The sequence below is a fragment of the Vombatus ursinus genome, unplaced genomic scaffold (genome assembly GCF_900497805.2).
Source record: "Vombatus ursinus unplaced genomic scaffold, bare-nosed wombat genome assembly UNPS02014841.1, whole genome shotgun sequence".
Lineage (NCBI taxonomy): Eukaryota > Metazoa > Chordata > Mammalia > Diprotodontia > Vombatidae > Vombatus > Vombatus ursinus.
In genome coordinates this window covers 3,760,874-3,775,203 of record NW_020954619.1, presented here as the reverse complement: position 1 = coordinate 3,775,203, position 14,330 = coordinate 3,760,874, and the positions used below count along the sequence as shown (strand labels likewise).

Sequence of the window (14,330 nt, the reverse complement as noted above, 5' to 3'; positions counted from 1 at the left end):
CTGTTCTCAATCTTCTAGACCACTGGGTCCTCATCTTTTAAAACAGTTGAACATCAAAAGAAGGTACAGTTCTCTGAATAACAGTAGTTGTATTGTCATCTTTTGACTGAGAAAATGCAGTATAGGACAAAAAGCTTCTATGAATTAATATTTTAAATTGAATTTATATTTTGTTCATTGGAGCAGCATTTATATACATTTGAAAAATAATGAATATATGAGCAAGACATTGTTCACTCTACAGAAATTATACTTGCTTTTTTATTAGTTAGTGGCACTGTGCATTTGGTTGCAGCTAAATAAAGTTCAACCTAATCATGCTTGTGCCCATATAGATTTATAAACTCTTAGAAATAGCTTGGCAGCTCCCCACAAGTCTGTAGGCTCAAAGGTTGAGAACCACTGTTCTAAGCTATGTTCTAGGCTATACAAGCTATTGAACTTAAGCTCAGACCATTTGCTGGGAAATTGTGCATTAAAAATATAATATGCTTTTAAACAATATCCCTGGTTAGCCAAAGAACATGGGGAAAATTCTCCCTAAATAAAAACTAATCCCAAGAAAGAAAATGGGGCTTCTCCTTTATTTTTGTTTTCCATTTCTCTTTTAATTCGCTTTCTTTTTTAGTTTGATGAGTGATTTTAAGGCTTATAAACAAATTCAAATGCATTTTGGAGTCACATAAAAAATAATTTAGTTACATGGTTCAAAACTTGTCTTCCTCTCCCAAGTTCATAGTGAAATGAACTCCCTCACTGTAATTTTAACTTTTAACTTCTTTTTTTACATGCATTTATTTTCTGTCCCTCCCACTTTATGCTCCTTTTCTCTAACTGAATAATTGAAAAAATTTAAAACCTCTAAAAACCACAAATTTTCACACTGACCACCTCCAAAACATATCAAGTTTCTTTCTGCATTTTAAGTCCATTGTCTTTCTGGCAATGGTGGGTGGCATGCTTCATCTCAGTCCTCTGGAATTGTGGTTTATCATTGCACTGATCAGTTCTAAAGTCTTTCAAAGTTTGTTTTTTTTTCCCCTTAATGTTGTCATTGTATAAATCAGGCCTCTTTTCAAGTGGCACTAGCTCAGGGGTGGGGAACCTGCAGCCTCGAGGCCACATGTGGCCTTCTAGGTCCTTAAGTGTGGCCCTGTGACTTCAAAGGATCTAGAGGGCCACATGTGGCCTCGAGGCAGCAGGTTCCCAACCCCTACAGCTTTTACAGACCTTTAGAATAGAACCTAACAACTTGCTGCTTTCATATACTCACCACATTAATGCTGTTCAGAAAGGGGAGCTTCTTACAGGGTGAAGGCCCTAGGGAATGGTACATTCCCCAGCCCTGCTCCTAAGCTATCAGAATGGCACTGCTGTCTGCCATACAAAATGCTACTGCCACCATTTGTGTATGTCCATTCAAAGGAAGGGATTATTAAATCTGCATCTTTCATTTAGGATCTTAATGAGATCTGTGATCTTGCCGATGTAGGCTCTCCTTCCACCAGCACAGATTACGGCTCTATCTTCTTATCCTGTTCAATTTGTAGCCAAGTCTTTTTACTAAATTCTTGATGGTGGAACCCTCTAACAACTAGAGCCTTTATTATGATATTTTGTGTGTGGGGAGGTCCCTCAATTATCCCTCACTTTTGTTTCTAATGCTTCTCTCATGTTATGCCTGGCCTAAATGAAACTGTATACCAAGAGACTTATGACACACAAATTATGTACGCTATACACCTCTCATTTAAATATTAGGGACAAAATGTGTAACAGCCATCTGTTTTATCAGTGAGAAAGCTGGTCATGTAAAATTTTTAGAGTGTGTGGTAGAAAGAGTATCTCAGAGTGGAAGAATGCTAGAGGTGGTGTTAGAAAGCCTGTGTTTGAATCCTAGGCTCAGCTACTTAAATAACCTCAGATGAACCATAACCTCTCTGGGACTCAGTTTCTTCACCTGTAAAGTAAAGGGGTTGTTTAAGATGATGTCTAAATCTTTTGCTGACAAACCTATGTTGACATTTTTAGGCTACCAAAGCAGCTGTATCAGATCAAATGAGCCATTTTTGGATTTTTTTATACCATTTGCTTTAACACATGAGTAAAAGAGATTTTGATTCATTAACAAATGGATGTGTAAACTGTACGCAAATATTTCTATGAATTCAACTTTTATTTTGCTCTTAGCGCTATACTTCATGGATGAAGAGAGAATTTTAATTAATGCACTTCTGAATTTGTGCAATTTTGGAAGGGAAGCTTTTGGGTCACCATTAGGGGAAAATGTCATTTGAATTACATCACCCCGTATAAATTTGACACATGTTTTATTAGTGATTAATAACCACCAAATCATCACATCAAATAATGAAAAAGTAAACATATTAAATATATAGCACACAAGTGCTGCTTTTCTAAATTACTTTATCAACATACTACATCATCACAAAAGAGAATCTTAACTCCAAAGTCAAGCTTTTGGTAATCAAGAGGAACGATTTCTTCCTGTTGTTTTCAGAGATTAGGCCTACCTTTGCCAGCAGTTCTTGTCCTGGTGTGAAGAAATGCCTGCAAAGGCAGGTTCCATATATGCTTACATAAGGAGTAGTAACATCCAGTGCTGGACTGGAAAGTCATCTAGTTTTTAAACCTTGATGTTGTGTTTTAATAAATTAAATAAAGGAAAAACAAACTCAAAAGCAGATGACACACTATAAGTTAATTTTTACTGCATTTATCAAATACCTTTCCTTATTTACACACACACTAAACATTGTAGATGCGGAAACAGAAAACATTCACTTAATGTATATATCATACAGAGATATTGAATGTAACTAAAAACAATGGCTTGTCCCATATAGAATTTAATTTCACATACAGAAGAGATAAAAACATAATTATGGAGAAGTCACAGTAAGTTTTAAGGTATTCCTCAATTTGTTATACAACATGATTAAAAACAAATTCAACATTGGAGGAAGAACAGATTAATTAGACCTGAGGAAAGATGCATTGCTATATGAATCTGCATGATTTTTAAAAAATAAGGCTCAGTGTTTGGCCAATCAACACAAGCCACCCAATCCAAGGCTACAAACCCTACCCTTACCCTGTAGTTCCTAGGTCCTGTGTCACTGACTGCATGCATTTAAAGACACTTGTGAAGAGTCCCTTGATATGGCTGAATTTTCTTGCTTTTGTATAGTTTAGGTGTTTCATTTCTCCCCCTTTTTAGTAGTTTTATTTTTTAAGAACAAAAACAGTCCGTGTGATTTTGCTACATTAGCTTTCAGCTAAAGTAACATGCCAATGAAGGAGAACTCGGCATGCCTAACACTGTCTTAAAACCAACAAGTCTTATCACATTTAGGTCTAATTAGGGACACTTTAATTCACAGATGGTTGACCTGCTAATGTGATTTGTCAGCACTAGTACCTAGGGGTGTGTGCTGACTGATTATCAACTCAATTTTGCTGAAAGGCATTATATTATGAAGGTGCAATATTAGCTTTTCTAAGTGAGATAACGAGCATTTCCATTTGCCATCCCAAAAGTAAAAATGATTATAGTCCATTTGTACATAAAATTATTTTCCTCAAAAAACAACAACAACAACAACAAACAAATCTCCAGATTAAATGTTACCAAGCATGTAAATCATCTCTAGTAAGAACTAAATTTTTTTCTTCCTAATTTTTGGTCATAAAAATTGCAGATGAAATTAGCCCCTCCCCCCTTTTTTGCCACAGAAAATAAATCATGAGTTAAAATATGCTTGTGCCTATCCTGAAGTGAACTGCAGGGTCTTAGTCTCAAGTCTCTGACAATCAGAGTTTGTAAAGGGATCGCCAGCCCAGAGTATGCCCCAAAATACAGAGGCACAAGCTTGTAGTGCAGTAACATAATTATTAAGAAATAAGGGGACTTTAAGTTGGCCCTTTTATATGTTGACATGCATCATCATCACCTCTCCTAGAAACCCAGTTATTTCACATGCTTTCATAATACCTGATGATCATGTTCCTCAAATAGTTATCTCAATGAACTCTGTGGGCCCACTCCAAGTTTAAAAATGCTAAGTTTACTTAGCCTATTAGTTAGGTTCTACATTATTTAAAAAACAAAAACCACAAAAAGCTAAACGGCTGTTTGCCTTTGTGACATGTGCAGATTTAAAACATAACAAAATGGGGATGAGGTATTTGCTGGCATAATCAGGAAAAAAAAAACCTTGAAAATCAACTATTCTTGATACTGTCTATGCTAAGGAGCCAGAGAATACTTATATAAATAGACTAGTTTACAAAGCAAAAACAATCTGAAGTGATTGACTTTTCCCTCGTGTCCCTTGAAATGACCCAACTACCTGCCTATGTCCAGGTCACACACATACTACTTTTTTTGGTGGCATGTCTCTAGAAACTAGAGAAGAATTCTCATTACTAAACTCCTTATGGGACACAATCCAGTGGCCTGCAAAGCAACAGAACAGAGATTTCCTGACTCCTGACCAACTAGGCTCAAACACACTGTTAAAAGTCAGCTAAGGGCTTTAGGCTGACTCCACCCACAGTGAGTTCTACTGTTTTGCCTGAAGTTAGTGTCTTTCAAATGGTCAAGATGGTTGTGTACGTAGGCTGTACAGGTACCATTTCTGCTGGCCTTCACAGAAATCCTCAAAAGAAAGGTGTCAGGAAGGTATTTCACAGAACTGCATGAAAATATAAATGAAGAGGAGAAAAAAAGTAAAAGATGAAGAGTTATCATTCACATGATCTTTTTTCTTCTGTGACCTTGAGCTCCATCACAATGCCAGCTGCCAGTCCTGACTTGCTCACACTCATCTCCCTATCTCATCCTTCTCTGACTGGGTTTATTTCTCCTGGTTTACAAAAAAGTTCAAAGTTGGCTACTGGGGATCTATGCACTTCGAAGATGATCTTAAAACAAAAGGTACTGAGTGTCCCGAAAGTCTTTATGCAGTTTGAAGCTTTAATAACTAGCTATTGAACTCAGTAGCTAGCTAGTAGGTTTCTAATATTAGCCAATTAGAATAAAGTAATGATTGAGGCCACAAAATACAGTTATTTATCTACTCAGAAGCTGGGTTAATTCCAGGCAATTCTCCTTGTGTGTTATTGGCATCTCATCTGCAATAGTGCATCTCACACCTGGCACACAGTAGGCCCTGTAGAGATATTTGATGGTTTTTATCTCTACGTCTAGCACAACATCTTGCACAATGTTGGCTCTGAGTACGTGTTTGTGTCTTGCTTAAGAGGCTGAAGAAATGGAATCTATATGCTGAAATTCTTCTGTGGTTTATAGTTATGATGGTGGGAATGCTCAAGTTAAGATTTGGGGCATAAAGAAAAAAGTGTTCTTAGCAAATGAGGCTCTCCTGTGCGTTAGAACTCAAGTCCTTCAAGAGTGCTAGTCACATCCTAGTTAGTTATTGTTATAATGATAATATTTGCATGAAAACAGATTCCAAGGTTTGGAATGATGGTCAAGTAATAGAGGTTACAGATTCAAATGGCAAAACTCAAACTATCTGTTTGGCTAAGCAACTTCTGCTATAGTGAATACTGTCCTGTTCATCATTTTCCATATGAAAAATTATTAATGAATGAGCATTTGCTACAATTGCCGTAATTTGATTTGACCTGTATTCCTAGAAAGTCGAATCTTCAATGCTGCTGTATTTCTCAACAAAGACCTGGAAGCTCTACAGATGATCATTAAAACTTAGCCAGTGCTAGTGGATACCTGGTGGAAAATCACATCCTGATATCTGACTATGCAGTGAAGGGAGTGAATCAAACTGAAGTGAAATCACTTCTGGGCCATGAGGAAAAGAGCCCTTGGGGAAAGCCAGTTTTCTATGATGATGAAAGTTTGGTTTTTTTTTTAAACTAAAACACAAATCCTACGATGAGAGTGAATATTAATAAAATCAATATAACCAAAGACAATTCCATAAACAATTTGCTTCAATACTTGTTTTGTATCTTCCTATGACAGTTGTGCTTCTGCCTATAAATAAGAAAAAAGTACTTGAGTCACAGACAACCTGCTACTTGTGATACACATCAAAAGCCATGCGAGATCCCCTGTACTTGCTGTTCCTAGTCTAGTCACACACAATGCACAAGGGAGAGTGAAGTGAAACTTGTTTGGTGGAACTTTTCTTTTCTTCTTTGGAAGGAACTGTGATTTTATAGCACAAAATCATCCTGTGAAGTTCAGACAATCGTTGATATATCTATTTTGACTTAGCCCAAACATTTTCTTTGAGCTGACTCAGTTTCTAATGTACTTCAATTTGAAGATTTGCTGAGGGCACTAGCAGAACGACGAAGTCTCCCAGAGCTTTTGAGTTTGGGAGCACGGGTTAGTGATGGAGAAGTCTGATTGGCCAACTCTCCTCCAACAGAAACAGGAAGGTCAGCACTCACACTGGCAGTGAGACTATCTGAAAAGGAAGCAGAGAGAGGACAAAGGAAAGCAGAGTTAAAGCCTTCTTTTCTCCAATAGTCCAAAGGAAGAAAGGTGGGGTTGATGGGAGAGGGGACTGTAAGCTCAGCTCAGTGGGAGGGCGGCTTTAGATAGCTTCTCATTCAAATAGGCGCCAAGCACATCAGTATTTTCTTTACCCTAGATCTTTGTAAAATGTTTAAATGTATGGCAGGCATATAAAGTGGAAACCCCACCAACTCTGATACAAGAGGACACCAGTTCAAATCCAATTTGTTACTTGTGTGACACCAGGCAATTAACTTTGGAATCTCTGTGCCTCAGTTTCCTCATCTACAAAATGAGGATATTAGATTAGATGATTTCTAAAGTCCCATTCCAGCTCTAAATTCCATGCTGCCCAATGGGGATGTTTTACCCACAAGCCAAACTGGAGAATACGAAGACTTCCTAAGAGGCAGTAACCCCAGAATTTCACATTTTATTGGTATTCCAAAGAGTCTCTAGAAGCTTTATGTAAAGCTTAGTGAACCCCTGATAGTGCCAATGGCATCTACAAATATTTACACATTGATATCTGACACATTTAAGTTACAACTCAATTATTTCCCCAAGGTGTCTATGACTAGAGGTTAGAATTAAATAGCTGGTTTGAACCAGAATACAAGCGGATGTAGCCATTTACTTCTGGAAAAAATGAATAAACTGAAAACCTGCCCATCTGCAGCTCTCAGCTTCTCCCAGGGCACTTGTAATCACACTCAGAGGAATACAAGAATGTCTCCTGCAATAGAAGGAGGTTGTTGCTGCTGCAGGCCAGCCTTCCCCAGGACAATTCAGTCAGCGAGAAGGCCATTTCATCAGCCTCACTTGTGTTACAGCCCAGGTTTCCCCATAAGGAAACCGTTCCAGAACTATACTTCTATGGTCTTCTTAACATGGATCCTCTTCAGGGATTTGCTTTTCAACAGTTAGTATTTCAGATTAATTGGATTCAGGCCATATCACAGGGGTCATTTCATGCACAGTTTGTGTCTTTCCATTGATCTGGCTTGAGACTGCTACTATGCAGTCTCAAAATAGTTCTTCCAACAATTCCCAGTGCACACAAAACACTGGTAGCAACTTCCTTGGTGTGTACTGAAAATCAATAGTTTAAAGGGTTATAACCTCAGAGAGACCTGTGTTTTCTCTTATTTCTTCTGGGCCAAACTCAGACATTCAGTAAAGTTGGTAAAGCACATAGAATGAGAGCTGTTTCCCTCCCACTAGTTTTGTCTTTAAAATCAGGCTGCCTATGACAAAGACAGGGAGCCATACTTTGTCATAGTAGGACAAAGAAAGATCATTAAAATGCATCTCCCCATCAAATGAGCATGCTAATGAAATGTACTAGCATTTAACTAAAAAAACAAAAAACAAAAACAAAAAACAACTGTGCTATGACTCAGTTGCTATTTCCAGGCAATTTTCCATCTTGAAATACTTAATACTTAACAAGCAATTGTATGAGCGACTTCACATTACAAACTAGAATTATTTTTCACTTACCAGATGTATATTTTAGAAAGAGGATATAGGTAGGGAAAGAAAAAGGAGAAATATTCTCTTGCAAATAAATGTAAAATATGTGTTGGTGTTTAAAGAAGTTAGCTGTGAAAAAGTAGACCTTTGTTAGTTCTGGATTAGGAGAAGAAACATTCTGATTTTTTTCCCCAGGGAGAAAGCAGGAGGGTAGCTCGCGTTCCTACAGCTAAGCAGAATGGCAGATGGTCAAAATAATACAAATTTTGCCAACTGGGCAAGCTCAAGCAATATTCATGCAAGCTCTTTAACAATAGGGCTCCTGTGCTTATGAGAAGCTGTACAGTTCAAACAGGCAAAAGCGTGTCCATAAAAAGGCTAAGCCACACCTCAGCGCCCAGAATCACCCACAGCATTCCATGAGCCTTTAGAGTTTGGACATTCCATCAGTCAAAAACTTTCTTCTGGCAAGTCCTTAACTATGCAATCAACCTTGAAGCTCCCACTAAATCGTCTTGATTGATAGGGAGACAGCAGCTGCAGAATGAGCAAGCAATAACCACAAAAGATAAAGGCTTTCATACAAATATTATAATTCCACTTGCAAGCTGTCTGGCATGAACTCTAACGACTTGGCCATTTTCTTGCAAGAGAAGCTTGGAACTCCATTCAGATAACATACTTGAGCCCATTTCATGACTCTGGTCAAAGAAAATGGAAGCACATACACATACATGTGGACAAATAAGTCATTCTGCATGAAACTTACAACATCTGAAGGAGATTTTAAAAATCTGGTTTTAGGATTACAAACTTGATGATCTAAAATTTATGGCCCATTCCTCTTCTCAGTGGCCAACGTGAAGTACTATTTAGGGCAATTAAAAAAATCTGGGTTTAATCCAGCACTAAGAAAAGAACTTTCAGTTCTGAAATGGGGTCAGCTTTCTACAGTAAATTTCTGCTCTTCTGAACTACTCTGATTTAAAAGATCAATGTTAGTGGTGCCTTCAAAATACTAAGCTGAATTGTCATCCCAAATGATTATGCGATCTGATGGAAACAAATGAATTGATTCTGTCCTATTTTACAACATACTACGACATGGTTAATAAAGAACCATCCATCAGTCTATCATTTTTCTCCTCAGAAAGGTGGCTTTATTTTTTAAATTTTAAGGGCTTCATCCATCTGGGAATCAGATCTCAAGGAGTTAATTCAGTACAGCAGTCCCCTCTGCCTAAACCCAGCCTACCAGAGAGTGTATCCAGCCAGGACGCTGCTTCCATTCGATCAGTACTTTGGAAACTGCCCAGACAAACAAGCAGAACCCAGAAGCTTGCAAAGGTCACACCTGGCGTGTGGCCGGCCTGCTCTCTGGGTCCTAAACCGCACTCCCAATCTCCAGGTTCATGGCACTCTGTGCTTCCCCGCCTTTGTTTCCTTTTCCTCCCCCAGCTGTTCCATTCAGCAGCCCAAGCTCGGCAATCTGCCCTCCCCAGAAAGAGAGGCATTTATTAAGCTGAGCTAACTCAAAGGGCCAGCACAGCACGTGCCGCTTCTTATCGGGCCCCATCTCAAGATCCTATTCCATGGTGCTTAGGCAACAAAAAAGTAAATGGACTTAACTCCCATTGGCTCCCCTGCAGCAATTCAAACAAAAGTGGAAGCAACAAAGACATTTTCCAGTATGGCAGGTGTTGGTGTCAGATTCCGCCTGAAGCAAACAGGAGCAGAAGAAAGACAAAGTGTGCGTTTTCCGTTGAGGCTCAGACATGCAGGGACAGGGCGAGCCTGTCAGAGAGCAGCCAGGCAGCAGGGCTGTTAGTGCCGCTACTTAGTCAGGTGGGAATTGTCTGGGCTACTTGTTTCCAGCCTGGTGCTTGGAATGCACATTTTGGAAGGGAGGATGAAAAGCAGTGAAAAAGGGAGAGGGCCAGAAAAAGAGAAGGATGGCTGTATTTCAGTTTAATACGAGCAACCAAGGAGACTGGTTAGTAGATCTGCTGAAAAGATAGTTAGCACCGTGCACTGAGCAAACCTGTGGGCAGGGTCAGGCTTACCTTGGTCAGTTACAGTATTGAGACCTTTACATATTCTAATCTAAAGGGAAAGAACACAAAGTCACGTGAGTAGCGGTACAGCATACCTCAACCTTAAGTGAAGATTGTACATTGCTAACAAGCATTAACTCGATCTCGGGTCATCTTAGGACTTCACAGCAAGTTGTGCTTTCAAACTAGCATGGTAAAATACCTTTGTATCATACATATCATGAAGAAACAAGACATTAAAAAAAATCACATTTTCCATGTCTAATGTTGAACCACCAACCTAAATTAAGCTTATATTCACATTTAAAAGCTTTTGCGTAGAACCCAAGTTACCAAATGAAAAAAGCCCCAGCCCAATGTCCTCATAAATATGGTGTCCAGAGTGAATCAAAAGGCATAGTTTACAATAAGAACTTCTCAAATTCAAAGGTGGCCTAAAAAGCTAATCAGTTACTATGATGCATTCAAGTACACAATTCTAAAGCAGCTTTTATATGGTATACAGCACACAGTATGTTTATACAGCTTTCACCACCCAATGTCACTATCTTGGAGTAAAGGAAATAGCCAGGCTGACAACCAGTATCCATCATACCACCCAAGAGCAGGAGAAAGGACATTTGGAAGAAGAACCCTAAAGGCAAAGCTATTCTCTGATGAAAAGAGCAACAAGATTATTTGTGACTAGGCAGCAAAGAGAAGGCTTTGTATCATTTTAACATTTTTCTGTTAAGTTTTTATTCTTTTCCCACCAGTTCCAACTTATCCCTTGTAAACTTTCCTTAGCAGGCACATTATCTTTCTGAAGCAGGCAATGGTTTTCCCCCCTTTTGCTGTATTCAGTGTCATTAGACTACAATCAAATCTGGACAAAGGACATTTATCAATGATGTGTGCCATTGTCTGCACTTGGCCACAGTTGTAAACTTGGATTTTCCTGCTGACCCCATCTGTAAAGGTTGGCACAGTGATCAGGGTCATTTTCAAACATTGAAAAGATCCCTCTATATGCAGCACTATTGTGATTTTAATGATAAGATTCCCTTAAACAAATGTAAGATTATATATTCCAAATATATAATTGCATATAATGATAAAAGTGCAGTTATACAGTCCAAAATATTAGTGAAAAAGACATTGTCCTACCGGGATGAAGCTGGTGGGCAACAGGGACATCAAGCTATATCACGGAGCTTTATTTCAAATATAAAAGTGCCATTGTTGTGGCTCAAGGAGAAGACCCCTTAAGACTTGGTGATAATATTGCTCCTTCCAAGCCAATCATTAACGGATACAATGAAATTTAACAGCTCTGCTTTTGAGGCCTATTTTTGGTAGTAGTAAATGTATCCCATAATAATAACAATACTATAAAGTGCTTTAAGAATTGCAAAGCACTCAATCCTAACCATAACTCTATCAGGTAGGAATTATTAATGCTTCCACTTTACAAATGAGGTAACTGAGATATAGAAAAGTTAAGTGACTTTCCCAGGATGACACAACTAGTATGTATTTGAGGCAGGATTCAAACTCAGGTCTTCCTGAAGCCAAGTCCTAGCCACTGGACCAATTAATGGCCTCCACGAGCCCTTTAAGTTCAAACAACACTTAACACTTTTTGTAAATGAAGTGTTGATCCTTCCATTTAGCAGGTCACACTAAGTCTCAGTTTCCCTTGCTCTCTTCTCCTTACTGGAAGCATTTTCTAAATATCATTGCTTGACTCTGAAGATTTCAAAAGAAAAAAAACAAACTGTTCTGGGAGTCTCCCCTTAGGTGGTGTTACTGCTACTACCGATTTCCACCACTGGGGCAGCAGTACTGGCACCCGAGGCCTTTTGAAAGGTGTTATGTTGATCTCTTTCCTCTACCCCAACTGTCTCAGTCCTGGCTATGCATACAGGATATGGTGGTAGAAACCAGGAAAACAGATGGTACAGCTAACAATAAAGGACTTCTTTGTAATTGCTGATGAGGAATGGCTTGTTCCTCTCCCCAGCATATTCCCCAGACACAGGCTGATGTGGGATGTACGCTGGACCAAAGAGAATGTCTCAATAACTGCCAATCTGTAGCTGAGTTAAGGAGATGCGGAGAAAGCCATGTTTAGGGGTTGGTCTGAATTATTCCAGGGAGCTCAAGCATCACATGCCCTTAACGTGAAATCAGAGGTGCCTTGAGGCTATGAATCAGTAGGCAAGACAAAATGGGTTATAAGGAGAGAAACAGCATGGTACAGTAGAAAGGACATTTGACTTGGAGTCAGAAGACCTGCTTTTACATCTAAGCTCTAAAACTCATAACCCCAAAGCCTCAATTTTTTAAACTACAGAATGGAGCTAATAATACTTGTACTATTTTAGCTCACCTCACATGAGATGATGCATATGAAAGTACTTTCTAACTGTGTAGTACTATTAAAGAATAAACTTTGTAAAAATATCAGTATCTTATCAGAATATCTGAATATTTGCAGAAGTCCATGGACTGTTATAAATTAAAGCTATACACACAACACTATAGTAAGTGGACAAATATGGAAAGATGACATGCATTTAGGACTAATGAGTAGTCAGAAAAGCTAATTTAAAAGGCTTTTGTCTTCTGTGGCTGTTTTCTATAGGAGATGGTGAGGAGGTAGAATGGGGTTCCTGAGGTCTCTTCTAATTCTGAGATTCTGAGATCTAGACTCATGAGGGCTAAGATGCCAGTTACCACCGAATAGACCAACACTACATTTGAACCATGGATAATGAGATTTTCCATCACACTATGATGAAGAATAAGACCAGTTATTTACTTATTCCATATATTTCTTTTACTTCCTACATGCACTTGAACCATGGTCAACAAGTGCTGTTCATTTCATCCTGGGAGAGAATACCAATGGCTTGAACAAGTGGTGAAGGTGCTGAACCACATGAAAGAAAGCAGTAGCCTGGCGTTGCTTTCTGGAAATAACTTTCATGGAGAATGTTCTCTAATTTAAGCAGGTACATAAGTTGAAAAATACAGAAAGTAATAATACAAATGAGGAATGTTTTATCCAACGCAACTTTTACTAACAATGATATATGAGAGTTGCCAGACTTTTGGTAGTTTGTCTTGACTAGTTACATGGGACTGCCCACAGCAAAAAGCATAACTAAGTTCCTTAGGCACTTTGAGAAAACTATACCAGGAGCTTAAAAAAATGTGAGTCCTCCCTGACAGGTGATGTACTCAAAAGTGTATATGAAGACATTATTTTGGACAAAGCTAATAGAAAAATTTGTTTAGCTTGACTTAGGCACATTAGTTACAAAGCGTTTGTTTTTCTTTCTCTTTTAATGGTGGAAGAGTGGGAAGTCGGAAGGAGAGAGGATGGATTTTTGTTAATTGAAAATGAAAAAAAAAAAGATAAGGGTCTCCTCCCAGGAATCTGGTAAGGATGAGCAATTTTCAACAACAAAGGATCAATTAACCAGTCTATAAGCACCTATTAAGTGCTTAGTATGTGCTAGGCACTGTGCAAAGCACAGGGCATACAATACAAGAAAAAGCAAAAATACAAAATAAGTAACAAAGTAAACTTAGAAGGAAAGGCTTCCTGTAGAAGATAAGTGTTTGAGAAAACTCTTCAAGGACAGCTAAGAATTCTAAAAGATGAAAGTGAGAGAGAATATTCCAAGCACAAGGTAGATAGTGAAAAATCAGAGAAATGGGAGATGCACTCTATATGAGGAGCATCAAGGCAGGCTGGACCACAGAGGCCATGCAGCCAAGTGATATATTAAAAAGGAAGCCACTGGAGTTTACTGAGAATGGGAATGAAATGGTCAACCTGTGCTTTAGGAAAATCAACCTGGCACCTGTGTGGAGGATACTCCTTTCAATGTCTTATAACTGAACACTTATCATAATAAACTGATTAACTGGTTCAAGTTAATATAGGGACAGAATCCATTTTGCAGCTGGAGGTGGAAAAGAGCAGCTGATTTGGCCACCAATGTAAGGGGAATTCTAAATGAAGTAATGGAGAAAGGGAGAAAGAGGTGGAGATCAGAAAGCTCACTGGGGATGTTTGCCTGGGTTATTCAGATCCCTTGGAATGGGTCTGAGTGAGGGAACAGGTGCAGGTAGTTGCTGGATTCGGCCTACAAACTCAACTCCAACATTTCCTATTGCATGGGTTGGCAACCTAAGACCCCTGAGAAATATCCAGATTGATTAACATTTCCAAATGGCCTAAAGGCTCATCCCAACATCTCCAGTCCAGTAGCAGT

General features: G+C 38.7%; 1 protein-coding gene across 2 annotated transcripts in view; it reads right to left on the bottom strand.

The window, feature by feature from the left end:
- Window positions 1–2,313: 2,313 nt before the first annotated feature.
- RALGAPA2 (Ral GTPase activating protein catalytic alpha subunit 2) overlaps window positions 2,314–14,330 on the bottom strand; it is a 407,209-nt gene continuing 395,192 nt past the window's right edge. Inside the window, exons 39-40 of one of the 2 annotated variants that reach the window (XM_027840277.1) lie at window positions 10,072–10,111; window positions 2,314–6,482 (exon numbers count right to left, since the gene is read on the bottom strand). In XM_027840277.1, the coding sequence (XP_027696078.1) occupies window positions 10,107–10,111 (5 nt within the window). In that variant the 3' untranslated portion in view covers window positions 2,314–6,482; window positions 10,072–10,106. The remainder of the gene's footprint in view (window positions 6,483–10,071; window positions 10,112–14,330) is intronic. The other variant, XM_027840278.1, reaches the window with a different exon arrangement.